The sequence below is a fragment of the Caretta caretta genome, chromosome 5 (assembly GCF_965140235.1).
Source record: "Caretta caretta isolate rCarCar2 chromosome 5, rCarCar1.hap1, whole genome shotgun sequence".
Taxonomy (NCBI): Eukaryota; Metazoa; Chordata; order Testudines; family Cheloniidae; genus Caretta; species Caretta caretta.
The window spans coordinates 78,315,546-78,332,334 of NC_134210.1; the positions used below are offsets into that span (position 1 = coordinate 78,315,546).

The following is a 16,789-nucleotide window of genomic DNA, read 5'->3' on the forward strand; positions in this document are numbered from 1 at the left end:
GCTTCAAAGAGCTGGTTGTTTTCATGGGAGTAACTTCAGGAGGACTTCCAAGAGCCCAATTCACACACAACACCACTGGGAAAGAAATGGCCACAGATTACCTAATTCGACATTTTGTGCCTGCTGGATAGTGGATACCTCTTGTTCTTGTTGTTATCCAGCTACTGAACTTTAATTGGCTGACAGCTGAAGAAGTTGATTTTTTTGGCACAGTTGGTCTGTAAAAAACATGCTCCATCTGCATTAAATGTTCCTAGAAAAATACATTACAAAGCATGTTGGAGAGGAAACTAAATGTATATGTTTTGGTTATGTAATAACAAGCTGTGCTTTTTAAATTAGTGTATGCCTTATACAAAGAATAATCTTTGGCTTTTTTACTATAGTGTGTGGATTTTTTTTCTGCAGTGTTAAAGAACCACTATTAAAGCTTCCTATGAAATAAGACATACTCATTTTTTCTTAGTTTAAGAAGTTCTAAATGAACTTGAGCTTAAATGTTTTCTAGTGTGTATTCAACTGTACAGACTGCAGTTGTCAAATCACAGCTAGATGTGCAATGTGATGAACTCCAAGGAAATAGTTTTCTCTCTAGTTATTTAATTACACCAAGTCCTCTTTGCACCTGTTTCTTTTTTAGGGGCGAGAGAGATGCTCTGAGCAATTACTACCTATCACATCAGTAGTTGACGTTTGTCTCCAATGCTCATTTTGAAAAAGTACAACTTTGCAAGACTTTTTAAAGACATACTTCCTGTTTGTACAGTTGTTGGATGAAGGTTGTTTGCCGGCATGAAAATGTCTGAATAGTAAATTATTGCAGTTCGCCCAGACTTCACATTCATGACCAGTTGGTTTGAAGGTGCAAACACACTTTTTTTGCTTTGCGGTTAACCTTTTAAGAGCCTCTAGTTTATTCAGCGTGTGGAATGGTATACACATGTTCCTGCATTAGAACTACTACTATTAAATTGAAATAGGATCTGTACTACCTTGTGAGAAAAATGTGCTTCGCATTCTGAATGTAGTGAGTTGAGTACACGTAGTCAATAAAAGCCCAGCTGAAATATTTGACCTTTTTACCATTGAAACTTTAATCAGAACACAAATCATCTTTACTCTTTTTTTTTTAACTTGGTTAGTTGCACTTAACTTCTAATATTTACAAACTCTTGTCTGTCATGAAAAATCTGAATAATTCAGTTCTGTACTTTCACCGATTTTTACTATCCTATATTGAAGCCTGGATGCAAATTTCTCAAATATCCCTTATTTTGAAGGGTGTCACTCGTTTTAGTCCCGGTAACCTACATTCTTCACAAATTTGGTCCCTTCACTTTTATTGTTGACAGCTGTTTAAATTAGAAACAAGAATTGTGAAACTGAGATAACAATTTATAATGTTGGGTTGAATCCTACAGCATTTTAAGTTTCCTCCGCTCTTGATTGTTTTTTGTTTGTGTCCCTAATTTTGACATTAAATTTGTCATTCTTTGTGTCCCATTTTTGGGCAGTGGCAGTTTGGGAGGTATGCCTGCATAGTTTACACTCTAGAATATTTTAAGCAGGCTCTTCGTAAGGAGCTGGCAAATCTGTTTGTTCAGCCAGTCTCTTAATTCTGATAGTGTGTGTGCACAATATAGCCATCAATTTCACGATCACATACCAGTTATCAAATAACACAATATGTTTTCTCCAACCATAGATGCATGAAGCATTTTGCATCTTTTCCTGCCTGCGTATTTACACAATTTTTATTATCATAGTAGCCCACTATCTTTCATGTAGACTTTTAAAACTCTCCTCTCTGAAGTGTGCATTTCAAGAATTGAGTCACAAATCTTCAAATACTTATGCACATGCTTAACTTTACACATGTGATTAATATCCTGATCTTATTAGGACTACTAAATCTAAACATATGTGTATTTGCAGAAATGAGGTCTTGGTCATGAGCATATATAAACTCTACTTTGGTTTCAGCCACCAGCAGAGTAGTCTTTCGGTACAATTCAGAGGCTTGGGCTCTTAACTATGATGGTATCTTGGTTACAATCTTAAATCACATACATAGGCCAGCAAATCTTTACTTGGTGTCATACTTAATGTATAGTATGTTGTGTAAGTACCATTTGCTATCCACTACTTTTGTGGTCTCTGTTGTACATGTCTCCTTTCAAATGGTGAAAATATCTTATTTCTAACCATAAGAGATCAGACCTTAAACTGTCTTTGGTCCAGGACTGAATACTACCCAACAGGGCCTGTGACTGTAATTTTGAGATGGTAATTTCACATGGGGGAGACTTTTCTTTTCCCATGTTGTTCATCGGAAAGGGAACTGGCTCTTTAAAGCTTTTCTGAGGTTTGGAGTGTTAGTATTCCTGATGGAGATGTATTAATGGTGAGGCTGAGGTTGTCGGTAGGACGAGATAAATACAGTTTAGCACATGGTGTGATGGGGCAGATCCCCACGTGAGTCAGGAAGATGTTACAGCTCCTCTGGACGCAATCATCCTCAACCCAGCACACCTGTAAGGCTTGTCAGGCCAGGAGATGGGTGGGTCCTAGAAAGGGAGGGATCCCTGCTTAATGCAAGTTGGCACTATAAAGGAGCAGGATTGCAACTCAGAGCTAGAGCCTTGAATCTTGACAGAACCCAACTACAAGTGTCGGGGTTGGGTTGGGTTGAAAACAACCCAGTACTCTCTGGCTTCAGTTGAGTCAGGTAGTCTCTGATCACCTTTTCTTGCCCATGGGATCCATGTAGTGGCAATTGTGTGCCTCGTTCCTGCTGACCACTGTTACCTCCCTGCGTTGTGTGTTGTGCCAGCAAGTCACAGCGCACCTCACGCTGTAGCACATACAATAGAGCTGTGGTATTTGGCAAAAACTGGGCACGCAGCTGCTGATGCCATTGGCTGGAGGGAGCTGGATCTGGATCACGGGCATGATCACAGGGAAGCCCCTGCAGGCTGAGCCCCAATTCAGAGTGGCGGTATTTGAGCTGCCACAGATTTGGCAGGGAATGGCCTGGAGACATGGGGAAACCAGACTTTCTTCAGATGTGCTGCTCGGGACTGGGAGAGAGAGTGCCTGGCATGTAGGGTTGGTAGAGTGGGGCTGGAGGTAATTTGCCCTAGCAGCTCCACAGGGGAAAAAAAGAAATGAAGTCCAGGCTGGCAGTTAGATCCTTGAAACTTGACCTGAACCCGACAGGACCCAACTACAAGTGTCCGGTTTGGGACAAGTACGAAAACAACCAACACGCTCGTGCTTGGTTGGAGTTCGAACTGTCTGCTCTAGTTGGTTTCAGATTGGGCTTTAAAATTAGGCCAGAGCAGACCTCTTCTCAGAGCCCCCTTGGCCTTGAAAGAAGGGGTGGCTGTCTGGGGAGATGGCTTGAGAGCCTTGGTCATCCAGGCCCACTCGGAAAGGAGAAGGGCTGGTACTCCTTCCCCCGTCCCCCATTTTTGCCTTCCTGAAAGTTTAGGATCCTTCATCTAATGGCACAGCGAAAGGTGTGTGTCCTGGGGTCCAAGACAGTAGCAGTGCCCACCCTTTACCTAAGGGGACACTAGAGAGGTGTCGCCTGCTACAAATACTGGAGAATATAGGTGTTCGCTTCCCAACGCTAACCCTAGGGTAGATTAGAGGGAAATTAAGTCCATACATGAGAGAGACAGAGCACCCAAGCAGAATTGGTCCACAGCAGTGGTACGAGTGACTGACAGAGCCAGAGACAACAGGCAACTAACCCAGCAACAGCCATTCCAGCAGCAGCTGTTGCAACAGGGCACTACTCAACAGCTGCAGACAACCCAACAGCACCAGCTGCTATGCAAGATGGTGAGCCAGCAGAAAGACTTACAACTAAACCTGCTAAACAGCTACTGTTGGAGCTGTGGCTGGCCTGGGCAGCCAGGGTCTGATGATTGTGGCCGTGAGCCCAGGGCCAGTGCTTCCATCAGTGCCTTTTGTGATGCCAGTAAACCAGGTGCCAGCTCATGCCAAGTCTGTAGGCATCAACTGATCACTGACAAACTCATAACTGGAAATCAAGCCATCTCACCTGTATGTTATTCAAAATAGGTATTAGTCTTTTATCAGAATGTATTTAGTGTTTAGACTCTAATGCATACAACAATTTACAAGCATTTCATAATCTCACTTGTAATGCCTGTATCCATGCTAAGAAAATATGTAAATTTTGTTTATAGCTTTGAAAATGTTTGCTCTAAACTTGTGAACCTAGGCAGGTGAATCATCTCCTCCACCCGTTCAGGAGGCCTGTCAAAATTAAACGGGCAATTAAGGAACATGGGGTTGTCAAGATTCCTCCCCCACTCTGAACACTAGGGTACAGATGTGGGGACCTGCATGAAAACCTCCTAAGCTTACTTTCACCAGCTTAGGTTAAAACTTCCCCAAGGTACAAATTAATTTTATCCTTTGTCCTTGGAATATCCACTGCCACCACCAAACTCTAACTGGGTTTACTGGGAAACGTAGTTTGGACACGTCTTTCCCCCCAAAATCCTCCCAACCCTTGCACCCCACTTCCTGGGAAAGGTTTGGTAAAAATCCTCACCAATTTGCATAGGTGACCACAGACCCAAACCCTTGGATCTGAGAACAATGAAAAAACATTCAGTTTTCTTACAAGAAGACTTTTAATAGAAATAGAAGTACATAGAAGTAAAGGAATCCCCCCTGTAAAATCAGGATGGTAGATACCTTACAGGGTAATTAGATTCAAAACATAGAGAATCCCTCTAGGCAAAACCTTAAATTACAAAAAGGACACACAGACAGAAATAGTCATTCTATTCAGCACAATTCTTTTCTCAGCCATTTAAAGAAATCATAATCTAACACATACCTAGCTAGATTACTTACTAAAAGTTCTAAGACTCCATTCCTTGTCTATCCCTGGCAAAAGCAGCATATAGACAGACCCTCTGTTTCTCTCCCTCCTCCCAGCTTTTGAAAGTATCTTGTCTCCTCATTGGTCATTTTGGTCAGGTGCCAGCGTGGTTACCTTTAGCTTCTTAACCCTTTACAGGTGAGAGGAGCTTTCCCCTGGCCAGGAGGGATTTTAAAGGGGTTTACCCTTCCCTTTATATTTATGACAGGGTCATTCACCAATCTTTGTAGTCCAATCACACCTTGGAAATGCTACATGCTAGGGAGTTCGTCTCATGGGCTGGAAGGCTTAAATGTAAAGATAAAATGGGCAAAAGTAAATTTTTCATCTCTTTGCTGTTTGAACTCTCACAGGGCTAGAGATATTAAACTAAGGCAGAGATTCCCAGGGGTTAGCCCTGGGTCCACCCTGAAAGACCTTTTCAATTGAAAGATTACTATGTCTGTCATCTTTAGGAACCATAGATGGTAACTTATTTGCATGTGTATGCTTTCTTGCTTTAACCTGTAAATAACTCTCTAATTTCTTTTTCCTAGTTAATAAACCTTTAGTTAGTTTATTAAGGATTGGTTTGAAGCATTGTCTTTGAGAACTGAGGTATAAACTGTTTCTCTGGGACTGGAAGTAACCTGAATATTTTGTGATCTTTAGTCCAACTTGGGTGGCAAGATAGACTGGAGAGCCTAAGGGGACTGTGTTACTGGGTTGATATCTAATTATAGAGCATAGCACCAGTTTGGAGTGTCTGCCCTGTTTTTGACAGTCTGCCCTGAGGTAGGCACTCAATCATGAGGCACTCCTGACAGCGTGACCCCCATGAAAACTGACTAAGATGGCCTGCCTATGACCCTGAAGCTTTCTTGATCACTTTTGAATGAGTGGCATTGGTCTCCCAAGGGCCTCGAGATCATAGGGGCCTGATACAGGCTACCTGACTGACCTGGCTCATGCAGCCTACTGAGGGCTTGACCTTGTGTGGCTATATGGGATTACACACTGGGTGAGGCTGTCATCCTGGACTTGATCTCAGTGAAGAGAGAGATACTGCTGCCATTTCTGGATGGAAATGTATCTGGCCTAGCCACTGGTGGTGGTCCAAAATTTGAAAGACCATTGCTGGTAGTGATTATGGCTGGAGGAGTGGACTGGTGCTCAAGTAGCCAAATTAGTGCTGGTTGTGCAGTTTGTGAGTACTCCCCAGTGGGGCCCAAGTGAGTACTAAGGCACTATCCAAGGTGCCTGAGGCAGTACAACTGCTGAGAAACTGGAGAGATGAGGGCAGGGGACAACCTGGGGCTGAGAAGCCAAGCCAACCCAACCTGATACGAAGCCCAGGCAGAAGAGAACACACTCTGTTCGTCAGGGACAAGTGCCCTAATCTTTAGCATCTCGTCAGTTAGAATGACTGACTTTGGACGAGTCACAGCAACAGGCTAGTAAGGGCCTGGACAAAACCTAAAGGGTGTGGTCAGCTCCTGACACTGCTGCTCTGAGGGAATAGTGTGGACTTAGATGCCAAGCCACTAACAGACAAGGTTGGTAACAGATGAGAGAATGGGCTCAGACCAAAACATGTTGGCCTGTTCTCATGTGGGCAACCAGAACACACCCAAAGAGAGTGCCCCTTTATGGAATGTGAGTATCCCAAGGTTTGAACAGTGGAAAGCTGAGTGTGGAAGACAGGACCTGCCAAAATAATTGATCCCTGTGTGGATCAATGGGACAGAAGTGCAAGGTCGGTTGGACTCTGTTTATAGCCAGATCCTGGTGCAGACTCCTGTGCCTGGGGCAGAAGGAACCCCAGGGGAGACCATCTTTCTACAGTGCATTCACATTGATTTGAAGGCCTACCTCTGCAGATGACTATGGCTATCTGTGGGATGACACATGGCTCTACCCTCGCTGTTGTCCTATCCTCGGATTAGCAGTACCTGTGGGAAATGTATCCATGAGCTAAGAAAATTGAATACAGTGGCTGCTGAACCCAATTCTAGCACCTGGGGAAGATCCTGGAATGGTGGATCTAGCTGAGTTAGGAGAATTAGTCATTAGAATTTAGGGAAGTTTAAGATTCACAGGTCATTCATCCAGGTTGCAGACAGGAGTGGTAGTGGTTGCCAGATTTAGGAAGCCTTGGCTCATGACACAGATTTTGTCTGTGAGCAAAAAGAAGACCCTATGCTGAGCAGGGCCTACAACTAAATTACTGCTGTGAATGACAAGGTGGTAGAACTCCAACACTTGTGGATGTTGCCCCATTTAATACTCTGAGGAGAAAAACTGTATCACGTTGAACATGGTAAACGCATGGGGGAGGTAGGGTACCTTGTTTGTACCACTGGATACTTCTGCAGCTAGTACATTATATCACTTGTACTGGGCAGGAGAAGACTTGCATAGACTTCTGAGAAGTTAATTCAGTCTCAGTTTGATGCATGCCTAATGCCATGAGCTGTTAGAACATTTAGGGTTTGCCCCAGATATATCAGTATTTTAGATTTTATATGTAGATATGCATAGGGAATGTTCAAGTATTTAAAATTGTCAGTAGTTTAAAAATAAAAACTCCGGGTACAATAAAGAGAAAGTCCTCTATGGAATTTTAAGAAGGGCATGGCAACTTGGCATACAGTACAAATTCTCTGTCTAGGAGTAAATTTTAGGATTTTGCTATAACTTTACCACAAATAAAAAATCAGACACTGTTTTTGTTCTGATTTCTTTTTCTCTCCACTTTGTGGGTTTAGCATTTAACACTGTTACTATTGATGATGGTAAATCACTTCAAAAAAGAGAGTTCTAGAAATGTATTTGGAAAATCTATTGCTAAATAGTTTTAAATTTCTTTACAGTATTAACGTACACAAATGGCCAGGTCATCAGTCATCAATGAGATGCTATTATCATCCTACATCTCAAAGTTCTTGTATCTTTATGAAAACACTAACTTGCAATAAGTTTGGCCCTGGAGAAATTTCATGGCAAAAGATCCTAGATAACTTGCTGGACTTACCATCTGTTTATCTATGCTACATTTTTCAAATGTGTTTTTTGTGAGGTGGGTTGGGGAGAAATAATACTAAAGTAGGATTAAATATATATTGATGTAAGTCTGTAAATTTACAACTTGCAAGTATAAATTTGTGGGGTGGAAATGAAACTAAATTTAATGACAGTCGGTATGTAACAATGTGGTTTCATTTGTTTGTCTATTTGTTTGGTCTTGTAGAATTTAGAATGGCCTTTGACAGAGAGTCTATTATTGAAGAATGAATAAATGTTAGTTTTAGGGGCTTTTTAAAGAACATTTAAATTGTCAGTTAAATGTAGTTTTGTTCCATATTGTACTTTAACAGAAAAGTACAGGTGCATTTTCAATGAAGGTGGGAATACAAAATGAATGAGCAAAAAATAAATGTAAGCTGTTCAAAACTCTAGGCCAGCCTGGTTCTAAGAATATTATTAAAATATGGCTGGTTAAGAATGCCTTGGCTTTTTCATGTCCTCTTCCTGTTCAGACCTCAGACACATTTTTAGACTGTTGGTTTGTTTTCCTCCTCTGATGTTTATGGAAGCAGTTTGAGTTTAACAGGAATCTGAATTCATTTGAACTACGATTTTTTGTTAAGCAGAGGCATGAACTGTGTTCAGATATTTTTCTGTTTGTTGAATCAGTTTAAAAAAAACAAAGGCATAATAGATACATTGATTAGTTTCTGTACACGAGGATAAATAGCTATCTAACATATTGTCCTCCTTTCAAATAGGTTGTGAAGATGAGAAAAGAGGTGAAGAAGGCCAGAGTTCTAACCATTCGCAGACTCACCAGACACATTGCAAAACTTAGGTTAAAAAAGTTAGTTTTAATATTTAATCCTTTTTTAAAAAAAATTTTAATGCTGCATTTATTTTAAATGACATGTAAATATTGACTAGACTGTGGGGGAAATGAGTATCTACAAAACATTATTTAACACTACACATTTGAGGTGGATAGTAGGGCAGTATATTAATTGAATAGTTAATACTTTTAAAGAACACAATATATTTTTAGAACAGGATTGGTCTTGCACTGTACTTCTATGAATGTGCATTATTAAGTGTCTAAGATGTAGTAAATCTTATTTATAGATTTGTGTCAACATTTAACTTACCTTAATATAGTCTAAGGCAGTGGTTCCCAAACTTTAACAACCCATGAACCCCTTTCACTAAACTGTCAAGTCTCATGAACCCCCTTCCTAAAAATGAATATTTCCAGGGATTTTCTCCCTTTCTTCGACATAAATTATAAAAGCAGTGTTCTTGGGAATATAACATTTGTTTTTATGACATGCTTATTACACACTATTATTTATCATTACAGTATTTTTATTACATTATGAAAATGGCAACACTCTTCCAAGATCTCACTTTTGTAGCTTGTATCACTTTTGATTAAGCCTATTATAAGACAAGGCTCCTATCAGAGGTGCAAGTAGAAAAAAGGAGTGTGGGGGCGAAGGCCCTGTGCACCCTGGGGCCTGGCCCTGTGCACCCTGGGGCCTGTGGGGGCGAAGGCCCTGTGCACCCTGGGGTTAAAGTGGGGGGTCTGGGGGGAGGGCTGCCGGGGGGAAAAAAGGGGAGGGACCTATGGGGGGGTGCACCACGGTGGGGGCGGCACATGACCCTCGTTGCCCTCATGTACTATGTTTCATCAAGGAGTATCAGATGTGAAACAGGATGAAGGTATTTAAGAAGCCAACTCGGAGTTCCTCCTACACAAGCGTTCAGATCTTGAGCAGTCCGGGCAAATAATGCACATCACAACAAAGCTTAAACTTATTCTTCATACGAATTTAAAAACAACACGAGCAGCCTATTTTAAAAACCACAAAAAGTCCACCTCCCTTTCTATTTCGTATAAGGAGTCTTGAAGTTTAAATATCCTCAGTGTGATAGATATGCTTGCTTTGATCTGCTTAGCTCTTGGAAGTCCCCAAGGCTCTGGGCTGCTGGCCCTGTTCTGCCTGGGGTCCCTATGGACAGCTCTGTCCGCCATTAGGGAATTTTTTTCCGAGAGCCCCCTGTAACATTTGGTGAACCCCCCAGGGTTTCATGAATTCCAGTTTGGGAACCACTGGTCTTAAGTAATATGAACCTAAAGACAATTTCCCAAAGCAGACTTGAAGTAAAGTTTTCAGAAGTGCTTAAGTGACTTTGGAGCCCCGGTCCCATTTTCAAAACTGGTTTAAACACTTGACCGTAGTAATTTTGAAAATGGGATTTAGACTAAATCACTTAAGCATTTTGGAAAAGTTTACCCTTGATGTGTTAGAACATCACTGTATTACAGAAAGCTTCAGTAGCTTCCTTAGTGCAAAGTTCTGCAAGTTTCAGTGCAAGGAGCTCTCTTCAATATGCTTTGAACAAATAAACACTGTTTTTGGAATTTTTAATTGTGTTTCTAATCCGTGTTAATGTAATTAATCTTTCACATGGGGAAAAGTGATTTGTGACACTGTTAGTACTGAGACCAATGGAAGAAGACCAATCTACTGTTGTTGTGTTTAAAATGTGAAGAATACAGTTGTTTAGACATTTCACCCACTGCAGCAAATTTTGTAAGATTTTGGCAGTATTGTGGCCTCCATTTTACGTATTTAAATTTAGTAATATTTTATTGTAAATTTTACTCAGAAAAGTATCTCTTGTCATCTAAATTTTCAGGATTCTATCTTCAGCTAAGTCACTTTTTTTTTTTTTGGTAGATATTCTTTAATCCCGATCATCTCTTAAGGTTTAATTATTATATCCTACCTAGGGTCATTCAAAATTTAATCATAATGTACTTATACAAATTTTACAAGTAAACTTTCTCGGGCTTGATTCATCTCGTATCTAGTTTGAGCAACCTTGGCTTAGACTGGCGCTAAACGATTTATAGCATTCTCTAGACACTACGTTTAGTTCAACAGCTCCCAGAGAAGATGCAGCAGATTCTTCTGATTTCAGAAAAGTCCTTGCCAAAATGTTGCTATCAAATATATTACTACTTGCCCTCACGTTTTTAGAATTACCATTATATCTCTTCTGCATGCTAATTTCATTTGTAAAAGCTGGGGACGCATTGATGTTTCTATGTGTCTACTTCGCTGTTCTGATAATTTACATTTAACATAAAATAGATGTGAACAGTAAAATTGTTTATATTGACTTTTGTGATTTATTTTGTTGCAAATAGTAATTTCCGTGTTGCCAATCAGTGTGTTACCCAGTTAAACAGAGTCTTTATCAACAGGGGTTCGGAAGATGTGGTACTAAAGAACCAAAGGCGAGCAGAGAGATTACTAAAAGAAATTCATGCCATGAAGGTAATGTCTTCATATTCATATATACACACATATATTTAATATTTAGTGTCACTTATTTTAGTAACAAAAACCTGGGCCTGTTTTCTTGCAATGTGGTATGAAGAGACTTACCTGAAATCATGCATAGGTCTGTTTTGACTGTAAATGTAATAAGGTGGAACACTAAGAATATTTGCATATTCCATGTTTGTTGCTATATCTGTCAAGGTGTGAAACTAATTTTGACTGAGACTTGCCAAACTAAACTTGGATCTGTTCAGAAATGCTCTGTGCCTGAAGCTTTCACTGTAATAGTTACAAATATAGGAATTTAAATATTTGTGCTGTTCAGGGGATGTAGATCGGTTGAAATTGAAGTTGCAGTGGACTGACGAGACATTGAATCAGATACATTTTTCCCTGTTTAGACAGGGTGTTTGTTAGAGAAATGAATGACTCGAAAGTTATGCTAACACTGTGACATGTAATTAAATGTCTGATTGTCTATTTTTTAGAACAGAACTTTAAAATCACATTTGACTAATAATTATCCTAATGACAGGTTCAATTTTCATGGAGGTTTTTGAAATTATGAATATTGAATTTGAGTAAAATTCCAGCGTTCAAGTTTGAGTTTAAGGATACAATATGTTCCGAGAGCTGTTTTCTCAGTTAGATTGGTGAATTCCCATCACTTTACCTGTTGTTTTTCCTTCTGATGTCTCTGGAGACTCTAGGTTTGAGTCATATACAAAGGCATGCAAATTGGAAAGTCTTTATTGATGATGTAACAGTAAGTAAGATGTTCTTGGGCAGATCTGTAAACTAGCTGGGTATGTTCTCTCCTCCAGCGCGTTTCTCTTACAACTGATTCAAAACCAGATAGTCTCAACAGATGAACAAGAAATAGACAGAAAAGCCTCTCCCATGTGGGTAACGATAAAACATACAGTACTGCATTTTAACATGGAAAGCAATTAAAGAATGTCAGATAATTGATTCAGAGACATTCCATGTGTAACCTTTCTGCTAGTTGGGTTGGCAGCAACAAGGGCCGGGCCCTTATGTTAGGGGATTCTCTCTAGTGTCTGTCTGTCTTTTTGGCTCAAGCCCCCACTCAGTAATCTGGGAACCTATAACCACTCTGGTAGCCTTTGCCAAGCTAATCTGTACCCAGTCACAAGCACAGAAGTTTAGACAAATGAACTTTATTGCCGGGAGGGGAGAAAAAGGAAAGAGCAGGTTGAACCGAGACAAGTATTTACAGTTTAATTCCCACCACCATTTACCTCAGAGTACATAAGTCACAGTCCCAAACAATTGGACCTTGAATGGCTGATGCTCTCCCTCTGCTGTTCAGTGTGCTGCTCTCCTGCTGGAAGCTGTGGCCTGTGGGTGAATCCAGCTGTCACTTTGCTCTGCCTGCTTGGTGCTGTGGCTGGGCCCAGTTGTTGCTGCTCAGCCTAGAACTGTTGCTGACTTCTCCTTGCCACTGGCTAGATAATGAGTTTCTGGTGAGCAATTACAGCTCTTAGTTCAGCTCTTTCAAATACAACAGGATCAGTGCCCTCAAGAACCCATCAGAGTCCTTGCCACCCTAAGAGATATTCCCAGCAGCTATCTAGGAATGTGTAGTCTCTCTCCCCCTTGCGCTCTAGCTCTGTCCAGGGCTTCTTACTCCACCTTGGCAAACATCGGTTTTCATCAGGTTGACACCATATCCAGTTATTGTTCAGGCTTTGTCCAGGTGGGTTCCTAACAGGGAAGTCTCAAAAATATGGGCCCCAAGTCAAAACTTAGTCAAATTGTACCCCAATGTCCCCAAACTACCGGCCGTTAGTATGCCTCTCTGTCGACTCCCCTTGCTCTTCAACAGATGACTGAAGAAGAGGTTAATGTAAGCTCAGAAGCTTGTCTCTCACCAACAGAAGTTGGCCCAATAAAAGATATTTCACCCATCTTATGTCTCTAATATCCTGGAACCGACCTGGCTACAACCACACTACATCAGAAAGCTCCCTTCTCTCATAGGCATCAAGCCGCAGGGCTTGCACATGCTTGTGACTTCCCCCTACTTCACATTCTTTACCTGTTGGCTTATTCATTGATTTTTTTTTTCTTTCTTTCTTGTCCAACAACCATAGCATGAGACATAAATACAGCAGAAAAATTCTTATTGTAGGCCGTATGATAGCTCTACTCTTTGGAACTCTAGCATTTCAGTGACTCTATAACAAAAAGAGCGGAAAGCAAACTGGATATTTTCTCTTGATCCAGGCTTTCAGTTAACCGTAGGGGAAAAGTAGGTTAGCAGCAACAGTTAGTGTTCTGGAAAAAAATGTTAGCTCTTCCAAATCAACATCCTATGAGATTGGATTAATTTATCAAGGGTGGATAACATTTCTATAAACATATGGAATTAAAGGAGGTTTTTAGTGATTCAGTAGCTGGAGGATTGATACAAATTTAACTTCATATGTTCAGCAATTCTAAATGCTAGTTGACTGGGCCATTTGTGAAGGATAGAATCTGAAGTTGGAAACCTGGAATTGAACGTAAGACCAAGGAGTCTGAACATTGTTTTGGAGCACAGGCACCAGAATATACAAAACTTTCCAGGAGACTGCCCGCTTGATGGGGCAGAAGTGACCCAGGATGTTACACTTACAGAAGGAAAACAAAAGGACAGTTGAGTGGTTCACCAGGACTGAATGGTAGAAATCATGCATATCCCTAATGATTTGTTACACAAATTAAAAATCTAATATAGTGTATAAGCCTGTACCCAGTTTTTCCTGAAGTAGTTTTATTAAATTCCCATCAGTTGATTCCGCAATACCACCTGCCACTTCTGAAATAATAAACATAGGAGAGCAATAACTGTAGCTAGTTTTGTAGTTATGCCATGTGAGCATTACTGGTTATCTTATTATAGACACTTTGTACCCTAATTATAAGAGATTTGAAGTTTGGCATTTCAATATAAGAACAAGCAATATTTGCAAAAAGTTTAGGTTTAGGATCTGGTTTGATCAAGTAATTAATAATAGCTGATGCTTTTTAGATAAGCACAAATACCAAGTCATAGACTATGCAGTTTAATATTTGTACAACGTGTCATTTTAAAAGATTGTATTGTATTAAAAAAGTGTAAAGCAACCGTATGTAACTCTCAGCTTGGAAGGATTAGATTTTTATCAGTAAATGTCAGTTAAGTCAATTTCACTTGTGCACTCCGAAAGTAACTTAAAAAAAATATTTCTATTGATAAAAGAAATTTACAGATAGGCAACGTAAGAAAAATGCTGCGTGAGAACTTAATGGTTTGCTGTAAGACTATTTATTATGTATATTTTGATGTGATGACAATTTGTTTTAATGGTTAAAAAGCTAAAGCTTCATGAATCAGTGTCTGCTATCATTAAATAATTGTCTCTGCTTCCCCCTTCCTCCTCCTCCGCCTAATTTCCCACAACTATGAAGATTTAAGTGGATAAAAATAGAAAAAAATACTTAAGAATAAACATTTATATGAATTCTGATAAGTCTACATGTGATGCCTAGGCTATTTAGTGGCAAATGATCTATCTAGATAGTAGTATAGGTATGTATATTAGTAAAGATTGCAATGTTACCATACTGAACCACTTCTGAGAATTTTAGACTCAAGTAAATTTATGTACCATAACAAATATGGTACTTTATCAAAAATATTCCCTTCATACATATAATGCCAGTATGGCAAAATAAGCAACTTATTGTCAAATTCTACTCACCGTTTGTGTTAAAATAGACTATGAAAGCAAAGCACTTTTCTCAAATGAGATGGGAAACTTGCCCATCCTCACTCACTGCACATCCGTTTCTCAGATGCTCTTTCACTCTGTCCAGTACTCCATGTTTTAGCAGATGTTACAAGAATCTTAGTGTCCCAGTGCATTCCTTTTCATAGTAAAAAATATCTTTCTCTGTAGCACCAGTTCACAGAGCAATTTCAAAGTTGGGTTTTCCTTTCATTCAGTCCTAAGACCAAGCAGCTTTGACAAGACAAGCCTATTCAGCTGGACTTGTTCTTCTACAACTGGGAATCTTTATTTTACTTTTGGATTTGGAGTCTTGGTAGAACATGTCAGAGTTGGAATGGAGAAGTATGGCAGTCACAGTGCAAGTGCTTCATTAGTGACTATATAAAGTTTGTGTCCAGTTTCCAAATCCAAAAATCATGTAGGAAGCTTCATTTTAGTTTTTATTTGATTGGGTTATTTTTTGTGGGGTGAGGGGTTAGGTTGTTCTCTAAAGATTGGAACTTTTTGACCCAATTTTAGATGTCTATACTTGGGAAAAGTCTCAAACCACAGCTTTAGTCTCTGAAGTTCTCTTAGCATCAATAATTCAAAAAGAGCCTATGGAGAAATGTGTGCTTTCAGAACTTGTAGAAAGGAGTTGACGTATCGGCTTTCTATCCCAAGGGAGACACTCCGATACGTGGTTTCAGTTGTAACTCTTAATTAGTGCTTTCTTAGATCTGCCATTTTGGACTGATGTTTCCTACCTATATGCTGTCTGTTAGGGCTCTTTTTTTGCTGTCCCTGAATCTTGTGGTGGTTCAACATTAATTTCTAAAAATTATGTAATCATTTACACAACACTTTAGAAATCTAAACAATCAATACAAATATCCACAAGATAAGATACAGGACTTTAGTTTAGGAAAGTGGATGTGACGATTACTGAATTATTAACTGTATTTTATTTTTGCTCGGCTTAGTGGGAGATCCCGTGCCTACCTGCTGTACAGCCCAAGTATGTTTCTGTTGTTGCCCTGAAACATGTGACCTGTAGCACACTGTTGCCTTTTGTTCTCTGAGTAGGATTGGAGCTTTTTTTTTGTTCGTTTTTTTGTGTCCTTCTCTTGGTTGGTTTGCCCACAATCAGCAACAAAGACAGCAGAAATGAATGCTTCAAGTAGGTGTGCTCAGCCTTCCCTCTGAGCACTGTTTTTTCTTTGCTTTTTTGTTTTTTCACAAAAAACTTCAGTTTTTTTTCACACTTTTTTTGTTTCTCTCTCATTCGCTTTGTCTTCAAAAACCATCTTCACAGCCTTCTCCACTTGGCCTGTTCAGATATACAGCTGCAGGACTCAGGCTAGGGTGACCAGACAGCAAATGTGAAAAATTGGGACATGGGTGGGGGGTAATAGGAACCTATATAAGAAAAAGACCCAGAATCAGGACTGTCCCTATAAAATCAGGTCATTTGGTCACCTTAACTCGGGCTGTCAGTCCCTGTCAGTGTGCCTTCACAGCTGAAGAGTCAGAATGTTTAACTCTGTATGACTGCTGCTCTCACTTTGTCATCAGGCCTGGGGAATACAGCAAGGCTAAGGATGAGCAACTTAAAGAAGATAAAGACAAGGAAGGCAAATTTAGAGGGGAAAAACACAATAGTGGGCAGATGAATTAGCTGGGTTAGAGCCTAGGAAAGAAAATGTTATCTCTAGAACCTATTTAATCCATACACTTCTTTTCTT

The 16,789-nt window shown here is 40.0% G+C and overlaps 1 protein-coding gene across 8 annotated transcripts in view; it reads left to right on the top strand.

Moving 5' to 3' along the window:
* The window catches only part of SRFBP1 (serum response factor binding protein 1), a 134,137-nt gene that overhangs the window by 34,690 nt on the left and 82,658 nt on the right, over nt 1–16,789 (top strand). For 3 of the 8 annotated variants that reach the window (XM_048849399.2, XM_048849401.2, XM_048849398.2), the window contains 2 exons: nt 8,695–8,783; nt 11,208–11,280. The exons of 1 other annotated variant lie outside the window; for it this stretch is intronic. In XM_048849399.2, coding sequence (XP_048705356.1) covers nt 8,695–8,783; nt 11,208–11,280 — 162 coding nt within the window. The remainder of the gene's footprint in view (nt 1–8,694; nt 8,784–11,207; nt 11,281–16,789) is intronic. 4 more of the 8 variants (XM_075128621.1, XM_075128620.1, XM_048849403.2 and 1 more) reach the window with 2 other exon arrangements.